Consider the following 15981-nt stretch of genomic DNA (forward strand, 5'->3'; position numbering starts at 1 on the left):
CGAGGAGTGAGGATCTACTTGCAGTTCTTTTAATGATATGAACAAAAGGGTGAACAGGATAACTAAAATAAAACAACACCAGGAACAAACAAAACAACCACGAGGGGAAAGCACAACATAAACATGAAAAATCATCAACGGCGAAAACGGGCAGGATATAAACACACAGACTACCATAACATGCACAAACAACGATCGACAGGGGAATGGAAAACAAACAGTTTAAATACACAAGGTAATGAGGATGAAATGACAAACAGGTGAAAACAATGATGGAAGCTGGCAGTGATGAGGGCCGGGAATTGTGGGAAGTGTAGTTTAGACAAAGACAAGTGAAACCCAGGGCAGACAACTAGGGAATCGTGACATAACCCCCCCCCCTCAAAGGAGCGGCTACCAGACGCTCCTCAAAAAAAAAACAAAAAGGGAATACCCAAAAAAACAAAAATCGTCCAAGGAGTGGGGGGGGGGGGCAGGCCAAAGAGGGCACAAGGAGCAAACAGACAGACCAAGGGGGCACAAGGTGCAAACAGACAGACCAAGGGAGCACAAGGGGCAAACAGACAGACCAAGGGAGCACAAGGGGCAGACAGACAGACCAAGCGAGCACAAAACAGGCAGTCTAAGGGGGCACAGAGAGCAGACAGGCAGTCCAAGGAGGCACAGGGGCAGACAGGCAGTCCAAGGAGGCACAGAGGGCAAGAAGGCGGTCCAAGGGGGCACAGAGGGCAGACAGGCGGTCCAAGGGGGCACGGGGGGCAAGAAGGTGGTCCAAGGGGGCACAGGGGGCAGACAGGCAGTCCAAGGAGGCACGGGGGCAGAAGGCGGTCCAAGGGGGCACAGGGGGCAGACAGGCAGTCCAAGGAGGCACAGGGGGCAGACAGGCAGTCCAAGGAGGCACAGGGGGCAGACAGGCAGTCCAAGGTGGCCACAAAAGGACTGGATCAGGTGGTCTGGGAGCTGGCCACAGAGCAAAGACAGGTTCAGGAGGCAGCCTCAGGACCACAGCCATGGGGAACTCCGAGGGCGGAGCCGAAGTAGGCGGAGCCGTGGAGTGCTCAGGAGACCACATCGTAGAAGGCTCCGGAGGCGGAGCTGAGGGAGGCTCAGGAGGTGGAGCTGAGGGAGGCTCAGGAGGCGGAGCCGAGGAAGGCGACGCCGTAGGAGGCTTTAGAGGTGGAGCCCTGGAAGGCTCAGGAGGCGGAGCCGAGGAAGGCGGCGCCGTAGGAGGCTTTAGAGGCGGCGCCCTGGAAGGCTCAGGGGGCGGAGCCATGGGAGGCTCAGGAGGCAGAGCAGAGTGCGGCTCGGTAGGCGGAGACCTGGAAGGCTCTTGAGGCGGAGCCGAGGGAGGTAGCGCCGTAGGAGGCTCTAGCGGTGAAGACCTGGAAGGCTCTGGAGGCGGTGTCGTAGGAGGCTCCGGAGGCAGAGCCGAAGGAGGTGGAGCCGTAGGAGGCTCTGGAGGCGGAGCTGAGGGAGATGTTGCCGTAGGAGGCTCAAGAGGCTCAGGGTGTTCGGGAGGTGGAGCCCTAGGAGACTCGGGAGGCGGAGCCGTAGGAGGCTAGGGGGCGGAGCCCTGGGAGGCTCGGGAGGCGGAGCCCTGGGAGGCTCGGGAGGCGGAGCCATAGGAGGCTCGGGAGGCGGAGCCATAGGAGGCTTGGGAGGCGGAGCCCTGGGAGACTCGAGACGAGGAGCCCTGGGAGGCTCGGGAGGCAGAGCCCTGGGAGGCTCGAGAGGAGGAGCCCTGGAAGTCTCGGGAGGCGGAGCCCTGGAAGACTCAGGAGGCGGAGCTCTGGGAGGCTCGAGAGACCCGGGAGGCAGAGCCCTGGGAGGCTCAAGAGGCGGAGCCCTGGGAGGCTTGAGAGGCGGAGCCCTGGAAGGCTCGAGAGGCTCGAGAGGTGGAGCCCTGGGAGGCTCGAGAGGCTCGAGAGGCGGAGCCCTGGGAGGCTCGAGAGACTTGAGAGGCGGAGCCCTGGGAGGCTCGAGAGGAGGAGCCCTGAAAGACTCGGGAGGCGGAGCCCTGGAAGGCTCGAGAGGCTCAAGAGGCGGAGCCCTGGGAGGATCGAGAGACCCGGAGCCCTGGAAGGCTCGAGAGGTGGAGCCCTGGGAGGCTCGAGAGGAGGAGCCCTGGGAGGCGGAGCCCTGGAAGGCTCGAGAGACGGAGCCCTGGGAGGCTCGAGAGGAGGAGCCCTGGGAGGCGGAGCCCTGGAAGGCTCGAGAGGCGGAGCCCTGGGAGGCTCGAGAGGCTCAAGAGGCGGAGCCCTGGGAGGCTTGAGAGACTTGAGAGGCGGAGCCCTGGAAGACTCGGGAGGCGGCACCCTAGAAGGCTCGGGAGGTGGAGCCCTGGATGCGCTGGCTCTTGGACGGTCATGGCTACAGGTGCTGGCTCTGGAACGGTCGAGGCTACAGGTGCTGGCTCTGGAACGGTCGAGGCTACAGGTGCTGGCTCTGGAACGGTCAAGGCTACAGGCGCTGGCTCATGGACGTTCGAGGCTACAGGCACTGGCTCACTGACGTTCGAGGCTACAGGCGCTGGCTCACTGACATTCGAGGCTACAGGTGCTGGCTCACTGACGTTCGGGGCTGCAGGCATTGGCTGGTTGGCCGTGGTTGGCGGAGGCTGGAGAGCAGAGGCCTTCCTTCTCTTCCTCCTCCGGGTGGACGAAGTTGGCAGCGCTGGCTCATTGCTCAAGGCAGGCGTGGGGGTTGGCTTGCTGGCAGGTGGAGCAGGTGAAACAGGATGAGCCATGGACGACTGGAGGGTCACCACTGTGGGAGGAGAGAAAGGGTTCTCCTCGACGACGCCCACAGTGAACGGCGAGGCGCAGGCCAGCAGAGTCTCTTCAATGTAATCTTGGAGCATCCAGCCGCGCGTCGCCGGTGGCAACCGCTCCTTGAGCGCATTGTTCAGGTTGGCCCGGAAAAACATCACCAGGGAGGAGTCAGGGAAGTCGGTTCTATGAATTCCTGTGCTTTGATCTTTTTAATGAATGATGCATATTGTATGAGCCGCCCCCTAAGAACTACCTTGAGTGCCTCCCATGCCATGCCTACAAAGTACACTGAGGACCAATTGGTTTCGGTGGCACTCGCAATCGCGAGAAAATCGCGGATGTGGTCTTCCACTGGACGGTTTCCCTGCATCAGGCTGAGCAGACGGCAGCTTACTTGTAGAACCGCTAGATCCATTGTTGGGTTGATCGTTCTGTTAGGTTTGGCAGAAGGAGGCAGACGAGGAGTGAGGATCTACTTGCAGTTCTTTTAATGATATGAACAAAAGGGTGAACAGGATAACTAAATAAAACAACACCAGGAACAAACAAAACAACCATGAGGGGAAAGCACAACATAAACATGAAAAATCATCAACGGAGAAAACGGGCAGGATATAAACACACAGACTACCATAACATGCACAAACAACAATTGACAGGGGAATGGAAAACAAACAGGGTTTAAATACACAAGGTAATGAGGATCAAATGACAAACAAGTGAAAACAATGATGGAAGCTGGCAGTGATGAGGGCCGGGAATTGTGGGAAGTGTAGTTTAGACAAAGACAAGTGAAACCCAGGGCAGACAACTAGGGAATCGTGACACCCACCCCATGCCCTACCAAGCTTTTCAGCTTCCGGTGAATGAATGTTACATTTATATAGCGCTTTTCACAGTGAACAGGAGACTCTCCTCAACCACCACCAGTGTGCAGCATCCACCTGGATGATGCGACGGCAGGCATAGTGTGGCAGTTCACTCACCAATTAATTGATGGGGATTATTAGGAGACCATGATTGAGAAGGGCCAATGTGGGGCCAGGACACCGAGAAGTGTCCTGGGCATTGGGGATTTTTAATGACCACAGAGAGTCAGGACCTCGGTTTAACATCTCATCCAAAGGACAGTGCCTTTTTACAGTATAGTGTTCCCGTCACTATACTGGGACATTAGGACCCACATAGAAAACAGGGTGAGCACCCCCTGCTGGCCTCCCTAATATCTCTTCCAGCAGCAACCTTAGTTTTACCCAGGAGGTCTCCCATCCAGGTACTGACCAGGCTCAACCTTCCTTAGTGTGTCCCAGCCCATTAACATTCCACGTGGAGAGAAACATTTGACCTATATTAAAGTGTGACATATTGACATGTAAAGATAAATTGTATAACCAAGGCAAAATTATAAAGACCACTTTCCAGCATTGATGTAACCATCAAATCCTGAACAACCCACAGAACAGAAATAAAAATGTGCTTCAACCCTGCGCACAACAGTCTCAACTGGCATCTATCCCCTAGACATCCAACAGTCTAACAAGCTAACAAGATTTTCCACAAAAATATTGCTACCGGATTGCTCAAGTCCAATGTTTTATTTGATTACCCCCCACTTTTGTATTTATTTATTTATATTTGTTTTTACGTAAACCTTGCCATTAAATTGCCAAAAACAAAAATACCATAAAATATGCCCCAGTAAATAATCAAATCGAACCCACAAAATGAACATATTAAGTCAACAATAAGTAAATAAAGGGAGAAAGAGAAAAGGGAAAAAAGAGTAGATAGAGAGTCAGTGGGTAGCCAACAGAATACCAAACCCTATCTGGCTGCATCAGTAAAATGCACAATGTGTAGTCGGTGTTGTTGAACAAGTGCAGGCAAAATTACTCACACATTTTTATTGAAGGCCATAGCCTGTCGTGGGCATGTAAAAGTCTTGCGACCATCCTTGGTGTCAATTTTCAGCTTAGCAGGAAAAGGCAGTGCAAAACCTACCTTCTGTTAGTGCTGCAATTTTTTAAACTCTTTAAATCCACCCCTCTTCGCTTGTGTTGCCTTGGCAAAGTCCGGAAAAACCATGATTCTGTGGTCCTCCCAGCACAACTTGCCTTTGTTCCTCGTTGCTCGCAGAACAAAGTCTCTGTCTGCCGACCAAAAGAATCTTGCCAGGATAGATTGTGGTCTGTCACCCTTCCCGTGTAGCTGACCAAAAATAAGAATAAGCCCATCCAAAACTTCACCATACCTTGACATTCCTTACCCTCAGGAATTCCAACTAAACAAACATTATTACACCTGCTCCAGTTTTCCATATCCTCTAGTTTTTCCCACACGTGTTCCACATCAGCCTTGGTAGTGGTCGGGTTAGCCTGTAGCTCTCTTTCGGCCAACTCCAGAAACTCTACCCATTTTTTAATCATTGTTCATTCTTGTGATCAGGGTGGAAAGTTTTACCTCCATAGATGTGATCGCTCAACGTATATCTGCGAGGCTCTCCAAGTCAGTTGAGATTTTCATCAGTGCTGCAAAAATGTTCTTGATATCCCGACCTACTTCACGAAGTAGAAGAAGTTTTGTTGCAAATAGTTGTCTTGTGTGCTGGCACCATTAGGGTGGTCCGTGTCCCCTTTGGTCAAGTTGGACCATGTTAACTCTATTTTAGTTCTCCTTTTCCATGTGCAACTGAAGTATGGTACATATCCATTTCAGTGGAAAAATAAGTTTATGCAATGATTGACCTAGAACTGGCAATAACCTTCTTTACTTGAGCTGTGCTATTGTATGATCTTAATTTGAGTCAACTCAACTAAAATGATTATGTAAAAACAACACTATTTATATAGCAAATCTAGGTCGGTTCTGTTCTAAAACTTAGTTTGCTGCCTCTCTTTCTCCTGCCTACATAGGCAGCTTCTATGGCAGCATCCTTACTGAAATGGAACCTAATAAGAGACCTATTTGGAACACTGTATGTAGGCGGCAGCTCCACGTATCATTGTAATAGCACTCCTCAACACGCAGTGCATGAGAGACTCGACTTGAATACAGGTGATGCGAGATGAATGATGTGTTATTCTAATGAGCCTAAATACGCAAAACGCACACAAATTTTGGGCAAAATAGATGATTTGCGTCATATTAAACTGTTATCTATCAAATGTGGGATTCTGGGATTGCCTACCCGGGAATGATACATACAATGCTACCTTAAAATTTGGCCAAAAGACTGCATAATTAAGGTACCTAACTTTTGGAACAGACTTTGCATCGGGAGCATGCCTATGATGTTTTTAAAAAGCTGCCTACAGGTTTTGGTACAGACCCCTAGTTACCTTTACTTAAATAGTTAAGTTCATTCTATATGAACACCAAGTTAAGACTACACAAGATTTGGAGACGCCATTTCTCAATTTAACTGAGGAAATGAGTTTGTTAAATCAATTGAGTACAGTCAACATATTAGGGCTTACAATGTCCTTTCAAATAGGTATGTGCCCGAAGCCGAATACCCTATTCGGAAAGGCAAGAATATCGAATTAATAACAGATTCTATAAATAATATAAAAAATATTAGTTTGACTGATAATCCAAAAAACACAAGCATAAAGTGACATTGAAAAATTTACATATTCTAAATTACAATGAATTTATGAATCTGTGCAGCCAATATTTCTAAATTGTAAACATTATGAATGGAAATGTGCACGGTGTGATTTCAGATCGGATGGCTGCGGTCTCTGTAAAATGTTCGCATCTGGAGCCTCAATGTATTATTAACTAAGCTACAACATCATATACATGTTCCACTTCTTGAAATGTCTATGTTAATGTATCACGTGATTCACATGTGATGATTCCCATGTATTTATTTATAGCCTAAACATAAGCGTGATGTTTAATTCCTGACCTGAAGTGATGATTTCACATTGGAGTTCGTCTAGCCATCTCTTTGACCACATTTATATTCACATCACCAATTAAGGTAATTATCTGGTAAAGCTAAAATTCTCCATGAAGGTTTAAATGCTCCATATAGTATCTATTCGAAACATTCCTGCTAATGTAAAACAAAGAAACTGAAACTTGCTCTGTCTTTTTTCTTCTTGTTCTTCTTTAAACTGTGCTAAATTTGGGAATGTTAAATGTTCTTGAGCTCTGAAAAGGAACTGTATAAATGTAACATTATTACTATTATTATTATACCATTCAAATTCCTGATAGACTTGAGGGACATTCACCTATTTGTAGGCTATATTGTTTTATTATATTTATTTTAATGCTTGAATTTATATTAATTATGCTTGACATTTCAAACATTGCCTTTACAATAATTTTGTTATACATGAACAAAAATTCAGTTTCAGGCAGATATTAATATCAGAAATACCAGGAGAAAACAAAATTAACAACATATTCCACAGTTAATGTGGCCAACAAATTCAGCTTCAACTGGTATAAATTATAATTTAATTAAATAATAATTGTATAATAATAGTAATAATAATAATAATAATAATAATAATAATAATTAGGCTATTATAATGAAAAGGCATACAGAAGGTATATTTTATTAATAGAAACTATAAAAGTAAGAGTAACATTTAAAAATGGCCATTTCATTTATTATTAACGCACTTCTGGTTTAAGCCCCGCCCACACCTGGTTCTATCCGAATACAGAGACACAGATAATTTTGTCATATGAGCAAATTCAGATACACATAATGACAGATAAAGTGCACCCCTACTTTCAAAGTACCATGGTATTACCATCTGATACAATCACTCTATCAAGGTACCACAGTACCTTTATGTAAGGTCTGTTAATCCACATTTAAAGGAATATTCCTGGTTCAGTACAATTTAAGATCAATCAACAGCATTTGTGACAATACATTTAGACTTGTCCCTTCTTTTCTTAAAAAAAATTAATAAAAATTAAGGTTACATTGAGGCACTTACCATGGAAGTGAATGTGCCCAATTTTTGGAGGGTAGATATGTCAAGCTTATAATTATTTAAAAGCACCTACATTATAGGTGTTGTTTAATCTGTAAAGGTGTTTTAACTTGTATGGGCACTGATAGCCTCATTCACTTTCATATCACATATTACATGCCTCACTGTACCCCCAAACTGTTTCGAAATACATTTTTGTGTTAATCAACATTATTCCACAAATGTGGTCGATTGAGCTTAACGTATTGAACCAAGAATATTTCTTTTACGGGGTTAATTTTCCCCTCAGATGCATCTTTATATATTGGATAAACTTGTTCCTTTCCAAAAGTTTAGTGTCTATATTTAGAGAAGACCTGATGGTTTTCGTAGAGGCAGGCAGATATCTTGAGGAGAGTTGGCTAATATTTCTTTGTGCGTGAGTGTTAGGTTTCCTCTATTAAATCTACAGCTGTGCTGTAATAGTGTCACAATCAGTGAAGTGTTGAAACGGGAGAGAAAGAGAGAGATTTGCGTATTGAGCAACCTACAGCAATGAGTCATATACTGCAAGTCTCTGATCCTCTTCTTCAGCTGTCTGTCCTCATTTCATTAGAGCTGTTCAATATCCACACCACCACAAAAGCCCACGGTCATTACCCTCAACATGACAGAGTGGAAAGAGCTGACAACAGCCACGTCAAACCCTACCTCACGACTCGCATCACAATAATTTGTGCTCTATCACGAAACATCCAGTTCCACACACAAAATTGTGTTTAGAAACACAGAATAATGGCAAACTTTCAGCAACATATACAACCTGTCTATCGTGTGGACACAGGTGACTGAATGTATGTTTTACAAGATCTTAAAAGATCTTAAGTTTTGATCTAAAGCTCTTTTCCTCATTTAAAGTAAATGGTGACCCCGGATGTGAGTATTGATTTAAATTTAAGTGGTCTGTGTGTTAAATCACACACAAAGATATCAAATGGGTTCGGAAGACTTGTAATATAGTGCATGACTCATATGGACTACTTCAATGAAGCTTTAATGGTGTTTTTTTGTTGTCCTTTTTGGAGCTTGACTGCCCCTGTAACTTTCTTCTTGAAACAAATACAGTGTCATTTTTCTCAAAAGCATATGCAGGTGAAAGGAAATGGTTTGTTTTGAAGCTTTGTCTGGAGGGGAAAGTAGGATTGAGCTAATACAAAAGATTACTTTCACTCCAGTGGGATTACAGGTGTCTCAGTCTGCTGTAAATCTGTCCCCTGGAATAAATCCCCTGGATTAGATTATTGTGCTGCACTTGTCATTTCTCCTTGATTAAGTGCCCTTAGTATGATTTCTTTCAATGTGACTTACAGCAATTGTCGAGACACTGCAAAGTCTCTGTGTGTGCATGTAAATCTTAAGGGGGTGTTCACAAGTGTTTTTGCTTTCTGCTGCTGCACACTAGACGGAAATCTTCGACCATTGTGCTGCACAAAGGAGCCCCACATTTTTAGATGCCACGTCAAGATTAGAATACATCAAATTTTTAAAAATACATTCTTTTCTAGTAATTTCATTGTGTCTAGCTTTTTGGCACAACAAAGCATTCAGTCTAAAAAACCCTAAGTGTCTAATTAAGCCATTTGTAGCTTGATTTCCCCACAAAATGTAAACAGAGTGGCTCTGTGGTGCAATAAACATTTAGTTTGTGCATCCTGACCAGCCCGACACTGCAACATTGGCTCAATCAATGGCTTGAGTTTGGGGTGAGAGTCAGGATTTCAGATTAGTGTTTGGGAAACCTTTATTTTTGTAATTCTGTTTGGTAATCACAATTCTAAATTACACTCTAAAAATGGCTGGGTTAAAAAAAATAACCCAACCTTAACCCCACCTCTGGGTAACTATGGGACAGAACACGCGCTGTGTTGGTTTGACCCAAGCGCTGGGTTTTACCATTTAACCCAGAATGCTGGGTTGTTCATTTCACCCAACCTAGTGAGTAAAATTAACTCTAATGCTGGATTAAAATTAATCACACCCTGGGTTATTTCATTTGATCTAACATAGTGTGTAAAATTCACTCTAATGCTGGGTTAAAATTACACATACAATGTTTTTTTCCTGACTCATTACATATATTATTTAATAATAATAATAATTATGGTATATTATATATTAATGTACTTTATAATAATTTCCCATAATCATACACACACACACACTATACAAAAAGAGGCCACTGTAAATGTGTATTTAATTATATAAAAAAAAATGTTTTTTGCCAAAATGAATCATACATGAATACAATATCAATCCCAAATCCATGTAGAGAAAAACACCAGTTTATAGAACTTCTTAAAAAAAAAAAACATCACATCAACAGTGCATTACAGCACAACACACAGCACATAACTATATTAAAAAATAACCTCTTTAAACACATTACAAAAAACTTTACACACACCTAAATGCGGGCTGAACAAACTGTTGTCCTAAAAAACTTAACAGATGAGGAATCATGTTCATCAAAACTGTAGACACTGTGCTGCAGAAACTCCCAGGTGGGGAGGAACTGATTGGTTTAATTGATGTCAAAGACAAAAAAAGTCTTGAAACACAGGTCCACAGCTTTAAGCACAATTTCCGTTTCAGTGGCATGGCCTGAAATAATGGTGAAGGCTTGGCACGTCATTGTGTCATCCCCCAATCACAAAATGTGTGGAAACGGTTGAATGGCCTCTGCATTTTCAATGTACTCAATCATGTTGGTCCCCATCTGTTAATTACACATCAGTCACTTAGTGTTGCAATATAACCGGCATTTAAGTTATCAAGCTTATTTTGTGGAAGTATCAAAATGCAAAAAAAAGGATCACCAAAACATCTATTGCATACAATGTATAAACATTGCAAATATGTGAAAGGCAAACAAATTACAATTGTATTCAATCTCCTTCTTTGGCTAGGCTTAAATGGGAGAGGTTTTGGTGCCTGTGAATCGATGTCAGAGTACAAGGGATAAGAAACAGATTCAGGGAAGCATTTATGCTTTCTAGCTGACTTGGGACCTGTGGGAGAATGGCTAGCCATACCAAAAATAATAAGAGTAACAGTGTTAGTGTTACTGTGAGTATCAGTCATATGAGAAATAGAAACAAATGAATGTATACACATTCATCCATACCAAGTTATTGGTCTTGGCTGGGGATCAGGTTCCATCTCATCTTAGTCTGGGTCTTCCTGTAGTAGTTCCTGGTTCAGTAGTTCTTTCTGCTGTGTGTTCATGCCACGTCCTCCTCTGCTATGAACCTAAGCTCAACAGCAGTCAGCTGCCGCCTCCACTTGAGGGTGCTGAGCAGGGAGCCATAGTCTCCATCCATCTTTACAACAGGAAAATAAGAACAACAATTGGTAGCCAGCAGTGTGTTCTTCACAAATCCATACACTAAATTGTCACCAAAGGCTTGCAGACTAACCAGAATGTCCAACTGCAGACAGCCCTCTCACACTTTCCTTGTGAACAGGAAGCTGCACACAATCTAAAATCATGTCTGCATGATGGATGTGTAAGGCTATCTGCTAAATTATAGAAAGATATCTACCTTTTTTTTTTTTACATGTGAAAATCAACAAGCTAGATAACTTATCTAACTAGCTGGCCAGTTTCCAGGGAGGTCTGAACAGTGTCTGCTCTCTGCCTCATATTACTTCAGAAGGATTTTTCATGACAAAATTGGCGAAAAAAGTTATTGATATTTAGTTAAAAATGTACATAGTATTGCTAGCTAATGTTTATTTAGCAAGTTTCACAGAAATTTGCTAGAAAATAGAGGCTAGCTGCCTGTCCGATGAATGCAGAAGGTCATGTAAATTTCCAGAAATTACTAAAGTTACTCCTACAAATAAATGCTTCGTAACTAAAACATTTTGAATTTCAATAGACAATATTGACAACACATGTTAAATAACTTGTCTTACCTCGAAATTTGAAGCAGTAAATCCAACACTGGTGGTAATCTCCCGGGATATCCCGTCTGTTTCCTCCCAGGCAAATGGAGGATGCATTTATTATTCACGCCCAGTAACCCTTTAACAAATCATATGTGCTTTTAGCTTACATTGTCATGAGTATCTGGCAGTTTTCAGAAATAATATCAGCAATTGGATGGCGAAGATATTGAGACAGGAACCAATGGAATAATTGTTCCCAAATTTGAATGCTCCGGCTGGAAAGGGTTAACTTGTCTCTAACAAAACTGTCCATCAGCGCCAGCTGCAAACTCAGTCACACACCTAGAATGAAATTTCAGATTAAGTTGATTAGAATTTCACAAAACAGTGCTGAGTTTTGGACTTGAATTCGTTCTTCTAATTTAATTCAGCAACATTAATGGATATACAGTTTGTTCTGACATTATTGATCTTTATAAAAATGTCAGGTGAATAAAGCCAAGACACCACCACACATTAAATTGCAAATTTCAAAAAGGCTGCAGTTATAGGGTGGATATTAGCGATTGTTAAGGCTAGCTAGCTAGCATCTAGTAAAAATAGCTAGATAGTTAGCTAGTTAATAAATGTCACATGGTCAAAGTATCTCAACCAGCTGTTCAGCTGCGAATGAACCCCTTACAACCCCTTTGACCCAGCAGGAGCAACCCAACAGTGTGTTTACAAAAACAACATTTTTGAGTGTATATGTACACTTTAAGTGCATTTCAATACAAAATAAATTATACTATTAGTGCAAAGTCACTGTTTGTGCTACACAATGTATTGCTGTAATTTTGTGTTTTATGTTTTTTTACTCGTGGATGATCTAAGAGTTTGCCTTTCAAAGAGACCAGTTGTTCTCAAATTGACTGGATGCGCTACATTTAAATTTGGGCAGTTTTTCAGTGCATTCAGGAATTTAATTTACTCTAGGGCTATTTTGTAAATAATAAAGAGCTCAACAAAAGTAGCTCTAAGTACAAGTGTGTGCTGTTCAAATTGATGTAATTAAGATGTTCTGAATTCCAAATGGAATCAATGGTAATGTTCTTGAGAGGTCTGTATGTTGGCCTGTCTCTCTAGGTCATGTTCCAGGCAGAGGACCAACAGAAGAACCTTGTGAATTCCATTGAATCTCTGCCGAGCCGTGGGCCATTGTCCTCCCTGGACCAGGACCTGCTGCTGCTCAAGGCCACATCTGCAGCCACGCTCAGCTGTCTGGGAGAGTGCCTAAGTATCCTTCAGCACAATGTGTGTCAGGCGGCCCAACACATCACCCACAGCCACATGCAGGGATCCAATACAGGTGAGAATATTGCACTGTCTGTCTCATCGGGATTGTGTGATATGTGTTAGATTCAATGTGCAAAAATCGCATTGCATGTCCTGTTATATAGCTTGTATTATCACATATATATATCAGAAGAATCAGAATCAGAATGAGCTTTATTGCCAAGTATGCTTACACATGCAAGGAATTTGTCTTGGTGATAGAAGCTTACAGTGCTCAAACAATACATAATGATATGAGATAATAATAAAAAAATTGAATAAAAATGTAATATTTTTCATATATAATGTAATATATATACACACACACACACAGAGGTGCAAATAACTCATTACATTTACTCTGTTACATTTACTTCAGTAACATTTTGGGGAAAATGTTACTTTTAGAGTAGGTTTAAAAGTCGGTACTTATTACTCTCACGCAAGTAAATTTCAAATTATTTTTTATTTAACTTTTAGTTCTTTACAATGTGTGGCATTACTGTTGTTAAATTACTGGGTTTAATTTGAATGAATGTGTAATTTATTAAAAGATTATTGAATGGGACTTTTACGAGAGCGGAAGTTCACAGCTGCTCGCGATGAGACACTCCCACTTGAGTGATGAGACTGTCACTCAAGTCATTAGTGCAGCAGCATCAAACTCTTCAAATTGAAACAATTTCTTCGCTCCACACAGTGAAAAAAACAATAGTTTCGTCATGCAATGCCTTCATTTAACACCAAGACAAGCTGATATTTCAAGATTAAAATCACAGCTTCAACTTCAGGCAGCACGCTGAGGTAAGTTTTGGCTACAATTCTAACGGGGGCTTTTCTGTGTAATGAGATGGTCATTTTCAGGGTGATTCTGTAACTGGGCTCTTTATGACATCAATTTTTTAAGTGTACATTTTTAAATCAGTGAAGCAATATTTCAGTGTGCTTTGTCCCGCATGTCATAAGCAGTATTTATGCATTTACTCCGCGTCCTTGCGGGGTACTGGAAACTATCGCAGCTACTTCAGGCGGATTAACTGTATAAATCCATTTAAACATCCAAGTTAATCACTGCCATTCTTGTGATCGACAACTGGTGCGCGAACAGACAGCATTTCTGCGCGTGCACAGCGAGGTGCGCGGGGCGCGCGTGTGATGTGCACAAGGCAATCGTGGCGACGTGTCCGCAATCGTTCACTCATTCACTATTTCCTATATAGTGAATGGCAGTTAGTGCATTATATCTCAACAGTAAGTGAACGAAATTAGTGAATTTGGACGTGAGCGCTGGGGCTGGTGCAGAAACGTCACGTGTGAAATTATAAAATACTTGGGCCTTATTTGCTATTCTTATTAAATAATATATTAATACAATAAATCTTCATTCTGTTTGTCATTTTAATATATACTGTGTGTTAATATAAAGAGTAAACACATTTGATCAAATAAAGAGTACATTTTAAAATGTACCTGTGTGTTTTGTCTCTCTATATGTTATTTTAATCAAGTAATGATTTGTCAAAAAGTAATTTACAAGTTATAAAATAATATAAAAGTATTCAGAATAAAATAAAGTGTTGCAGGGGTGAAGGAAGCAGTAAACTCCCAGCTTGTATCTTCCCTGTGTTGGATTGTGGGAAATTAACCATCATCGAGTGTACTTGAAATGTACACTTAAAATTCGAGTGCATTGTGGGTAAGAATGAGTGAACAAAATTAGGGAACGAGTGGCTCACTCAGAATTCAGACACTCCTACAAATTAGCAAAAACTCGAAATAGTGCACTATATAGTGGATGGGGCGGTTTCAGACACAGCGAGTGTTCCACGATCAGGGTTGGAGCCCTACGTAGGATGTGTACTCTGTATTTAGAGAGCGGCGGTACTGCTGTACTGAACTAACAATTTAAATACTGAAAACTGTAAATACACTGAAATAGAAATCCACACAGGACTTTAAAAGCTATGAAATAGCAAAAGAAGGCATTACATTTCAGCATTATATAAAATGTCCTTGGACATTTTCACGTTTTCACTGTAATAATTACTAGAAATGTTTCCAAACCACTCTTATTGACAAATTCATCCAGATCTGACAAAAGCCCTTAAAGGGATAGTTCACCCAAAAATTACAATTCTCATTATTTACTCACCCTCTTGCCACCCCAGATGTGTATGACTTTCTTTATTCTGCTGAACTTAAATTAAGATTTTTGGAAAAATGTCTCAGCTCTGTAGGTACATACAATGCAAGTGAATGGGTGGCAAGGCAACATTTTAAAGATAAACAAACAAACACAAGTCAGCATAAAAATAATCCCTAAGACTCTAGTGGTTAAATCAGTATCTTCAGAAGTGATGTGATAGGTGTGGATGAGAAACAGATCACTTTCACTTTCTTCTTGTGTTTTTGGTGATTCACATTCTTCTCTGCATATCGTCCCCTGCTGTCTAGCAAAAAATGACAAATATTGACCTGTTTCTCACCCACACCTATCCTATCACTTCTGAAGACATGGATTAAACCACCAGAGTCTTACTAATCTTAAGGATTACTATTGCCTTTATGTGCTTTTTGGAGCATCAAAATTTTGGCCTACAGAGCTAAAATATTCTTCCAAAAATCTTCATTTGTTTTCTGCAGAAAAAGAAAGTTATACACATCTGGGATGGAATGAGGGTGAATAAATGATGAGTGTATTTACATTTTTGGGTAAACTATCTCTTTAAAGTGATAGCTCAGCCAAAGTTTAATATTCTGTCATCATTTCTCTACCCTCGTGTTGTTCCAAGCCAGTGTGAGCCTTTATATTATGTGGAACATAAAATATGTTAGACAGAATGTTAGGGACTGACAGTCTCAGTCACCATTCACTTTCAATATATATATACACTGTATATACATTTACAAACTCCATAGAAATGCTGGAGCTCTGTCAGAGTGACCATCGGGTTCTTGGTCACCTCCCTGACTAAGGCCCTTCTCCCCCGATCGATCAGTTT

At 42.2% G+C, this 15981-nt stretch overlaps 1 protein-coding gene across 2 annotated transcripts in view; it reads left to right on the forward strand.

The window, feature by feature from the left end:
• LOC127658395 (oxysterol-binding protein-related protein 10-like) overlaps positions 1-15981 on the forward strand; it is a 93061-nt gene that overhangs the window by 40403 nt on the left and 36677 nt on the right. For both annotated transcript variants that reach the window (XM_052147665.1, XM_052147666.1), the window contains one exon: positions 12791-13013. In XM_052147665.1, the coding sequence (XP_052003625.1) occupies positions 12791-13013 (223 nt within the window). The remainder of the gene's footprint in view (positions 1-12790; positions 13014-15981) is intronic.

This window comes from Xyrauchen texanus, chromosome 17, assembly GCF_025860055.1.
Source record: "Xyrauchen texanus isolate HMW12.3.18 chromosome 17, RBS_HiC_50CHRs, whole genome shotgun sequence".
Taxonomy (NCBI): Eukaryota; Metazoa; Chordata; class Actinopteri; order Cypriniformes; family Catostomidae; genus Xyrauchen; species Xyrauchen texanus.